Consider the following 10,892-nt stretch of genomic DNA (forward strand, 5'->3'; position numbering starts at 1 on the left):
AGAACAAGTGTTCCCTGAGTTTTTAGATAGTAGGTGAAATCACTGTCAACGGCTTGGTGCTATGTGTATATATGTCTAGTAGTAATATGTTGAAAATTAACCAAAGTCAGGAAGTGAGTTGGACTTTGGAAGCTAGAAATCTCAAGATTGGTGGTGATGGGAAGGGGGAGGATGGAACAGGTTGGTAGAATCTAAACTGTAGCGACGCGAGTTAGATGCATAGAAATCACAGCTGTTATTTATTCAGCACTTATGTGCCTGGATAAAGACGTGCTACTGAATCTAACTGGATAAGGTGGCAAATAAAAGAGCTGAGGTAAAATTGGCCATACAGGGATTAAACCAGAAAATGTAGGGCTGATTAGATAGGGATGGGGGACAGGTCTGGGAGCAATGGAAAATAACCCTAAATAGTAATACCCACCATTGATTTATCAAGCACTGTGCCAGGCAGTGTAGAAAGTGCTTTACAAACCCAATCTCATGTATTCCTTATGGAGTGTATGGTATTCTAATTTTTAGAGGAGTGACTAGAAGGTTGAAGTAATTTAACTTGCCCAACTCAAATGTTAGTAAATACCTTCATACAGGAACAAAACCTGGGTCTGTGTGACTACAAAGTTGATGCTTTGTGCACAGATTGCCTTCTCATGTGGAAGTGGACTGGGTGCTCAACCTACTCCTGAAAAAGGTGAAACCTGCTAACAGCTATCATTGTTTTATTTTTCATTCCCTTTGGAATTTTCCTTAATTGAAAAGAATGTAAAACAGTAAGTAGAATTTGAAAAAAAAATCTCAATTTTAGTGAATAACTATTTTCATTTTAGCACATTATCATTTTCATGCATTTTTTTATGTAGCTGGAAAATGTAGAATGTGTATATAATTTTTGTCTGCTCTTTTCATGTTTCTAAGAACATTTTCTGTAGTCTTCCTATGAGAGTCTGTTATTATGGAATAACAAGGTGTTAAACTGTTCTCTGAAATGGGTCATTTAGGTTATTTGTGGTCTGTGTTCTTATGTAAGACATTGTAATAAACATATTTATGCACATTTTTTCATCTACTTAATTCTAAGTCAAATTCTGAGTGGGGAACTACAGATTGTAAAAAAATTGAAGTATCACCCTTAATGCTATTCTAGGACATTGACTGTCCTTTTATTCCGCTAAAATGTTCTATTGGTTTACCCAGACATGAAAAAGGAATTAGTGTACTGATTTTCCATTAAAAAAACAAACTGATCACGTACCCTGCCTATTTACTTAGTTCCTAATGTCTTCGTGTGCATATGTGAATTTGAATGATCTCTTTACAGTTGCTGTCATGACACCCTCCCTGCGTCTGTCTCAATTTTTGTTTGAATATTTATACAATCATACTTTAGTGATTTCTTCTGTTGTTTCCAAAGTGGAGAAGTTATGCCTCTATTCTTCTAGTTAATTTATAATTTGATGAAATACTCAATTCATAGAAAAAAGTCTTGAGCTATAGCTTGATTGGTTATTGATTTCGTTGTTTATTGTTGTTTATTTATTGTTGATTCGTTGTTTATTCTGCCTTTTTTGGGGGGTTCTATTGTTGCTAGGTGGAATATATTTTCTCCCTAATACTCATGAGTTGAATTTTACTTGATTCCCTATTCCTTCCTTCCAATTCTTGCTCATTTCTTCCTCATTTTTTGGTATGTGTTCCATAAAATTTTGTCACATTTCTGCTGCAACTTACTGCTTTCTAAATGATTTTAATTGTTCTGTTTCAAAATTCGTCTTGCACTGTTCTTATTTCGTAACTTCTGTATTCTCTTATCACCCTGAAATAGTTAATTTTTTCTTAAGACATTCACGTATTTCTTGGGTGAGCATTATTAATGTCTACTCTGTTTTTTGTTGTTTTATCTTTTGTACTGTAAAACTTTTTGGTTTTTCTTACCTTATAGTTATTTTGGTCATCTTCAGAGGCCAGGAAGGTCCCAGGGACCCAGGTCGCTTTTGGTCAGGACTGTTTTCCTGGCAGTGTTAACTGGCATATCGTAGATGCTCAGCCTATAATGCCGAATGACTGACTTGGAGAAAATGTTCTGAATCTCCTATCCCAGTACCTTATTTAATGACAGGATAGACATCTAGAGTCTCAATAAGCCCCACTTGTTCTTAAAGTTAATTGGGGTTGAAATTAAGTTGAGCAGGGTATGACATGAGGGGAGACTAGTTGATTGGTGATGAATTCGAGTCCAGAACCAAATGGATTCTGCTTTAATATTCTTTCCAAGTCTGAGTCTGCCATTTCAATAACGATTGTGGCTATGTCCCAGTCCTGTTTCAGCTGTGCAGTTAATGGGAGAAGGTTCCTACTAAGGCAGCACTTGGAGATTTGGGGGAAGTTGGGACGATGAGATTAGTATTTCTTCAGGTATCGATAAACTAGGTCCCAGAAAGAAGATCTTTCCTGAATTGGGGTTAAACCATCAGGTTGACTGCTCTTGATCACATCTGATTGGTATTGGAGATTGGAGAAAGCCTTAGCAGAAATTACAATGTGCTTGATTTCCACAGTTCATTTCAGCTGTGACTATAGATTTTTCTTCCTCACTGATTTCATGTATGTGTTTGTTTGTTTTTTTTTAAAGATTTTATTTATTTATTTATTTTCCCCCCCAAAGCCCCAGTAGATAGTTGCATGTCATAGCTGCACATCCCTCTGGTTGCTGTATGTGGGACACGGCCCCAGCATGGCCGGAGAAGCGGTGCGATGGTGCGCGCCCAGGATCCGAACCCGGGCCGCCAGCAGCGGAGCGCGCGCACTTAACCGCTAAGCCACGGGGCCGGCCCTCATGTATGTGTTAATGGAAGTGTATCCAGCGCATTCTGTTACTCTGCCATCTTTCAGGAAGCTTCTATAATTTCTTAGCCACGGATGGCTTTGAAATTAGTTGAGCTATGTAAATGGTGGTTAGGGCTGGCCCCGTGGCTTAGTGGTTAAGTGCGTGCGCTCCACTACTGACTGGTGGCCCGGGTTCGGGCCCTGGGCGCGCACTGATGCACTGCTTGTCTGGCCATGCTGAGGCCGCGTCCCGCATACAGCAACTAGAAGGATGTGCAACTATGACATACAACTATCTACTGGGGCTTTGGGGAGGGAAAAAAAGGAGGAGGATTGGCAATAGATGTTAGCTCAGAGCCAGTCTTCCTCAGCAAAAAGAGGAGGATTAGCATGGATGTTAGCTCAGGGCTGATCTTCCTCACAAAAAAAATAAAATAAAATAAAACTGTTGAAAAAAAAGTATATAATGGTGGTTATAAGAAAATTTAGAGATTCCTTTTACATTGTAATAGTTTAAAAATGGCATTTTTACCTTATGATTCTGTAATAATCCTTTGGGTTACAGTTGATTATCTTGCAGTTGCACATTTGCTGGAAAGATTTGTGTTATAGAAGTATTGTGAAGGTTAAGAAAGGATCTGGACAAAATGGAAGGTGAACTTAGGTGGTAAATTGTATTCTGGAAAAGGATTGAGAGTTAAGACTCTGACTTAAACACTTTTCTTCGAGTCTTTTTAACAAAGACTTTTTTTCTCCCATTGTGAAATACTGTGTAACTTAACATTTGATTTACTATTATTAATTAAAATATTTAAACAAAGTAGCAAATGCTTAAAAATATTCAAAATAATGAGGAACCACCTCATCCCTTGTTCCACACCTCTCAACTGCAGGGGTGGGGTGGGGCAGAAGAGCCCATCATTCGTTGACTCGGTTAGCCTGGTGGGGAAAAAATGTTGAATTGTTGAAAACCATTGGACCTGATGATCTGTGAGGTTATCTTTAGTTCTAAAATTCTAGGCTTTTTATTGTTAAATCGTCAAGAGCGCATATTAAGTGAAGAGCAAGAAATGAGTCTTTTTTTTTTCTTTTAGAAAAATAATTTAATTATCTTGTTGCTCCCCTGCTTAAAAACCTGCAGTGGTTCCTAATCTTTGGGGGTTTTTAAAGGATGGTCAGGCTCAGCTGCATCACAAATCCCAGATCAAGCAGGAAAGCCTATTTAGATTAGAATAATGAGAAAAATTCTTTGTTTAAAATAATGTTTTAAATGCCAGAAGTTTAAAATATCAGTGGTGAGTTTTCAACTGGGAAATAGTAAAAAATATTGTGTTAATCTGGTAGAGCTGCCACGACAAAATACCGCAGACTGAATGGCTTTAACCACAGAAATTTATTTTCTCACAGTCTGGAGGCTAAAAGTCTGAGATCAAGGTGTCAGCAAGTTGGGTTTCTTCTGAGGCCTCTCTCCTTGGCTTGCAGATGGCTGCCTTCTGTCCTCACATGGTCTTCTGTGTGTATCCCTGCTGTCTCTCTGTGTGTCCACATTTCCCCTTATGGGGATCCCAGACAAGTTGGATTCTGGGCCACCTGAACTGTCTCATTTTAACTTCGTCACTTCTTTAAAGGCCCTATCTCCACATACTCTCACATTCTGAGCTACTGGGGTTAGGGCTTCAACATGAATTTTGGAGGAGACACAATTCAGCCCATAACGAATATAAATTACTAAGAAGGGATTTCTTGTTATCATTACACTTGATTTTCAGCTGGTGATTATCAAGATTGCCAGGGAAAGCTCTCTGATATTGATCTTACAAACTATGTTCTAATTTAGAAGAGAACGTTTTCTTCCTGAGAAGCTAAAACCCTAAATCATTTCTTTAAAAATTAAAAAGTATATATATTTTTGTAAAGTAATACATGTGTATTTTAAAAAGTCAAATAGTGCTAAGAGGTATATTTATAAAATGGAATCCCCTACCCCCACTTTCAATTCTTAGCTGTTTCTTCTTGTATTTATCTCTGTGGCTTTTTTTTTAAACCTCCACATTTCTTTGTGTGTGTGTGTGTGTGTGTGTGTGTGTGTGTGTGTGTGTGGAAGATCAACCCTGAGATAACATCCAATGCCAATCCTCCTCTTTTTTGCTGAGGAAGACTGGCCCTGGGCTAACATCCGTGCCCATCTTCCTCCATTTTGCATATGGGACGCTGCCACAGCATGGCTTGCCAAGTGGTGCGTTGGTTCACGCCCGGGATCCGAACCAGTGAACCCCAGGCCGCTGCAGTGGAGCGCAAGCACTTAACTGCTTGCGTCACCAGGCCTGCCCCTGTATGTATGGTAGGTTTAAAAGTGAAAAATAAGTTAAAAGAATTTAAAAGTACAAAAAGGTATACAGCAAAAAGGAAGTCTCTTTTCTTTCTCTCTGCTTTAGCCTTCCAGCTTTCCTTTCTGGAAGAAACTTGTTACCAGTTTTCGTATGTAGTGTCCCACTTAATCACTCTTAAACATGTACACATTCAGGGGTAAATGAGGCAGAATTGAAAGGAGCTTAAATTTGCTCAAGTGTTTTTTGAGAATGCTAAGATTACTACTCTTAGAATATGTCTAAATATGTTATTAATGAAGCCTAGCACTAATTTATTAAAATGATTTCTCCTACAGTTGGCAAACATGAGTTGACTGGGCATAAAGTTGCTGTGAAGATACTCAATCGACAGAAGATTAGAAGCCTTGATGTGGTGGGAAAAATCCGCAGAGAAATTCAGAACCTCAAGCTTTTCAGACATCCTCATATAATTAAACTGTAAGATCTGAGTGTATTAAATATAGTCATATAATTTTTGCACCATTTTTCTTACCCTACTTAATCTGACAAGCGAGAAAGATGACTGACATTTCTTTGGTCTGTTCCCTGAGGGTTTTAAAATTTCTTCCCATTAATGTATTTATCTAACCTAATTCATGGTCATGTTTTGCTTATCAGCTGTTATCTTTCTCATTCTTTCTTGTGTCCTGGATGAGCCCTTCTGATAGATAACATTCGGTCCCCCTATTGCTGCAGGACCTACAATGATTTGCTAACAAAAACTCTTGACCTCTACATTTCCACATGATGTCAGCTCACTAGAGACAATGCAGTAGAAAGGATTTTCCCCCATGCTGGTCATATCTGATAAAACAAATAACAAATACTAGAATTTCAGGAATCCAGTATTTCAAAAGGGCAGTAATATTACCATTGTTTTACAGTTGCCAATTGTAGGGTCTACTGATAACTTAATTACTGCTCAGCTTTATCATGCAGGCTATAGATTAAAACTACTTAGGCTTTTCTGCTGAACTGGCTGACTCAGAATTTGTTTTGCTCTCACCTCTTCTCATGGGTTGAGATGCCATGGTTTTAAATACCAGCCATATGCTGATGACCCCTAAATATACATCTCCTGCTTTGAAACCTCGTTCCTGAACTCCAGCCTCCTATGCCCACTGCCTGCATCTCCATTTGGATGTCCAGGAGGCATGTGAAACTCGACATGCCCCAAGCTGAACTTTTTATTACCCTCCAAACCTGCTCTTCCTACAGTTTTTACCATCTCAGTTAATATCCAGTTCCTCAGGGCAGAAACTTAGGAACCATCCTCAACTTCCCTATTTCTCCCACTTCCCACCATCCATTCCATCTCTTTCTTCAAAATATATCTACCACCTGAGTGTTTCTCAGTTCCTTCATTGCCATCAGCCCTGTGCGAGCCACCTTCATCTCTCATGGACTACTGCAGTAGCCTTCTGCTTCCACCTTTCCCGTCCACAGTCAGTTCTTTACATTGCTGCCAGTAATTCAAGTTACCCTTTTAATAGGCCAGATCACATGACTACTTCGCTTAAAACCTTCGATAGCTTTCCATCTCCCGCAGAGTAAAAGCCAGAGCCTCGTTACAGCTTGTAAGGGTCTGTGTCCTCTGGTCTCTAGTTACCTCTTTGAGTCCACATCCTCTTTCCCTCTCCCTCGCTTACTCCGCTCTCGCCTTCTTACTATTCCTCCCACGTGCCAGGCAGGCTTCCACTTGGGGGCCTTTGCACTTGCTGTTCCCTCTGCCTGGTTCATTTCTTCCTAGATAATGGTATAGTTTGCTCCCTTCCATCAGGCTCTGCTCAAATGCTGCTTTATGAGAGAGGCCTTCCTTGAACACCCTGAATGAGAGATTCCCGAGCTTGCTTCATTTCTCTCCATAGCATGTTCCACCACCTGAGATATTGCTTATTTATTGAGTGTCTGTTTCCTGGCTCCTGGAACATGAACTCCATCAGAGCAGAGGATCTGTTTTGTTCCTTGCAGTGTTCCCAGCTCCTAGCACAATGCCTGGTATATTATAGGCACTTAGTAAATATTTATTGAATGAATGAATATATATGTTTTAATATTGGTAGATAATGTTTTCTCTCACCAGGTACCAGGTCATCAGTACACCATCTGATATTTTCATGGTGATGGAATATGTCTCAGGAGGAGAGCTATTTGATTATATCTGTAAAAATGGAAGGGTAAGCAGTTCTGATTTAATCCTGTATATATTTGTAACTCTCCCTTATCCCTTACTAGCTTCAAGATATCAGAAAGCAATTTTGTTAAGAGGTCTACTTAATAACCAGTTTCCTTAGTCATATACTTGTCTAGAATCATAGACTATTTAGAGCTAGAAAGGACCTTAGAGGTTATCTCCTTAGCCTGCTTATACACATGTAGAAACTGAGGCTCACAGTTCATATATTTGCTCAAGGTCACGTGATTTATTAATGATGGAATTGGCGAGACCCCAGAACTCATGATCCTCAGACTTATGCTTTTGGGGCATACAAATACTTTTAATGTACATCTTAATGTATATATTTAATCCTTACAAATTTATTATTAAATACTTAAAGATCTAGGCCTTGCGAGTCAACCCTAGCCACATTTAAATTGCATTCATTTTTTGGTTTCAGAAATCTGATGTACCTGGAGTAGTAAGAACAGGCTCCATGAAGGAGGTAGGAATTAGACTTAAAGAATTTAGAGTTGGAAGGAGCTTTAGAAGACATTTTGAACAGTATCTTAAGATACAAAAACTGAACACTGCCCCCCACCCGTACTTTGTCTCACACCCAGGTTATGTGGTATGCAAAAACCCCTTTCTGGAGGAACCGTATCTAGCACTGAGAAGCCAATTTTTTTCCCTCGCAATCTAACGTTCTTTATATCATTCACTCATTTGTTGTATGCAGCATATCTGTTTCTTTTCATCAATAACCAAGTTAATTTTGATTTTACCATTTCTTAACATGGTTCATTTCAATGTCAGGTATTCTACTTCTCTATTCAGCCCCCCCCCCCCGCCCCCCCAATTTTCTGCCTGGGAAAATGGAAACAGGCACAAGGTGAATTGCTATCTTGTGTTCTTATCTTTTCTCTTGTGTTTTTCATTTCTTGGTCATTGTGCTTTACATTATGGGAATTTTCTTCAATTTTCACCTGTTGCATATTAAGTTTTCAGCTTTCATATTTTTTATTTCAAATGTCTCTTTCTTGTTTTCTGAAATTTTCTTTCTTTAAACAGGCTATTTTTGCTCCACAGATGTAATAAACTTATCTGTCTGAGGATGACAGTTAGTTTAAAAAAGAAGTTGTCTTCTGTTCCCTGCATTGTTTCTGTACCTTCTGTGCTCCCTGCTCCGTTTTTTTCCTGTTCATTTTGTTGGTCCTTCTCTTTTGTGCACAGCCCTTCCTCAGATGTCTGGTGGTTCTTGGTTGTGCACTCATATTTGAGAATGAGGTACTAAATGCCAAGCTTATCTGGGTGGAATTTATTGATTTGTGGGCCTTCCTAAAGGTTGAATAGGTAGGGACCTGTCCGTTTTAATAGGGTACACCAAAATGTCAATAATTACAAATATTTTTCCTTGGATCACATAGTTGCTCCAGAAGAAACCTTCCTATTTCTTTGAGGGTATTAGCTGCCAGACTCCAGGAGCTGAATGGAAAAGAGGCCTGCAAGTCTCATTAGTTAGTATGTTGACTTTCACTTAATCCCCATATTTTCCATCTGGGGCCTCGTCTCTGCCTTAGTGTCCTTGAGAACAGAGCTGGTTCAGCCTTACTAAAGAGTAAATCATGGGTCTTATTTCCCAGTAGGGCTAAGTTTAAAACTTCTTACTTCAACTAATACTCTTGTTTTCAGTTCACCTCTCCCTTGTCCCTTCAGAAATTCCCAATGCTTCCAATTTCTAAGCCTTTCCAGGGTTCTGTGTGTAGACGAGTTTATTATTGGTTTCCACCCCCGTAGGCTTAGGTTTCAGCTTTCTGTGACGGGTGAAGTCTTCATCACTGTTCATCCACTCTCCAGTTTGGTGACTCCTCTTGACTACTGCTGTCTCTTCTCTTGCTCTTTCTGTCTTTATATGCTACTGTCATTTTAGTGATGTTTCAAGGAGTGGAGACAAAGGTTCAGTGTGCCATGTTTAACTGGAAATATGCTTTGGCTTTTCTAATCTTCCTTTGTAGACTTCCCCTCTTCCATCCCTTGTACTGCATGTATTATTAATATAGTGTAATTTTCATTTTTTGTAGCCTGTCTGTTTTAGCTCTTATGTTTTGTTTAATCAATTAAGTTTTCTTCTCTTTCACATTTAGAACACATTCTAGTTTTCACTTAGTATATTTGATATAAAAAATTGTATTAAAAAATGGACCTACATTCTTCTAGAAATAAAGGTGTTAGATTGCTAATGCGTTAGTATTTTCTCTAGAGGAAGGATATCTGTAGTACTTTAGTGGTTTTAATTTTGCTTTCAAAAGAAATTACTAGTTCATCTTTTTTCCCAGATTATTCATGCCGTTTAAGGTGTAGACCTATGGTTTTAGAATGCTAATTTGTGACCTGTGTTAGAGAATTGCTTATTAGAGTCCTTAGCCTAGAGGATTAATAGCTTATTTATTAAATATGAGTTCTTGGGAGGAGGCATGTCCAAGTAATGGTTATCGCTTATGGAAAAAACATCATAAAATAAGAAAATATGGATAAATAGAATGAGAAGTTTTTAAAGAATCTTTAGTAAAATGTAGTTGCAGCATAAGATAATTTTTTCAGTAAGCAGACTAAAGATAAATGCTTTTATATTTCCTAAAACATATAAATTAAGGTTTTTCTTTTGTTGAAATTAAAACGTCTTTTATTTCAGGACGTGTAATATTTTGCTTGCTAATTCATTAACAATGCTTAAATGTGCTTTCTCAGATAGTCTAAAATAGTATCCCCCCCCACCGCCCCATAACTCTCTGTGCCCTAATCCTGCTTTATTTTTCTTCAAAGCACTGTCACTCCTTGACATTATATTCATTTGTTTATTGTCTATTTTCATGAACTAGATTAGGGCCTTTTTTATTTCTTGCTATATCATGAGTGTCTAAACAGTGCAGGGCACATTGAAGGTGTTCAATAAATGTTTGTTAAAGGAATGAAGGATGAAACATTTCTAATTTATAGGAGAAAACATGCCTCGTTTCAAGTAGAAATTGAAACTATTTGAAATAGCTCATGAGATACAGAGGAAAACAAGCTGTTACAGTGTAGTCGTGAGAGTGATAATATGAGAGAGTTGAGTTACTGATTTGGGTTCCAAGATCCTCTTAACATTTCTGTTTTGTGCTACATGTATCTCCTCCCCATTTCAAAAGTATCTCATGCGTGAGGTTCAATTGGAAGGTTTCATGCATTTTGACAGTTTTATAAGTTGGAGAATTATAGTTTCTTTTGAAAGACACACCTTTAAGATGCCTCTCTACTTTTTCTTAGCTCGATGAAAAAGAAAGTCGACGTCTGTTCCAACAAATCCTTTCTGGTGTGGATTATTGTCACAGGCATATGGTGGTCCATAGAGACTTGAAACCTGAAAATGTCCTGCTTGATGCACACATGAATGCAAAGATAGCTGACTTTGGTAAGCAGATTTTTATATTTCATATATGCATTATGTTTAACGAACATCAGTAGCATTCTTCAGATAACTTTTACTTCTATGGAATAGACTG

The 10,892-nt window shown here is 38.2% G+C and overlaps 1 protein-coding gene across 4 annotated transcripts in view; it reads left to right on the forward strand.

Annotated features, from left to right (window-relative positions):
• The window catches only part of PRKAA1 (protein kinase AMP-activated catalytic subunit alpha 1), a 31,143-nt gene that overhangs the window by 8,025 nt on the left and 12,226 nt on the right, over positions 1 to 10,892 (forward strand). For 2 of the 4 annotated variants that reach the window (XM_058564173.1, XM_058564175.1), the window contains 4 exons: positions 5,489 to 5,630; positions 7,276 to 7,369; positions 7,811 to 7,855; positions 10,657 to 10,801. In XM_058564173.1, coding sequence (XP_058420156.1) covers positions 5,489 to 5,630; positions 7,276 to 7,369; positions 7,811 to 7,855; positions 10,657 to 10,801 — 426 coding nt within the window. Of the gene's footprint in view, positions 1 to 5,488; positions 5,631 to 7,275; positions 7,370 to 7,810; positions 7,856 to 10,656; positions 10,802 to 10,892 lie in introns of those variants that run through there. The other 2 variants (XM_058564174.1, XM_058564176.1) reach the window with 2 other exon arrangements.

Source organism: Diceros bicornis, chromosome 20, assembly GCF_020826845.1.
Source record: "Diceros bicornis minor isolate mBicDic1 chromosome 20, mDicBic1.mat.cur, whole genome shotgun sequence".
Taxonomy (NCBI): domain Eukaryota; kingdom Metazoa; phylum Chordata; class Mammalia; order Perissodactyla; family Rhinocerotidae; genus Diceros; species Diceros bicornis.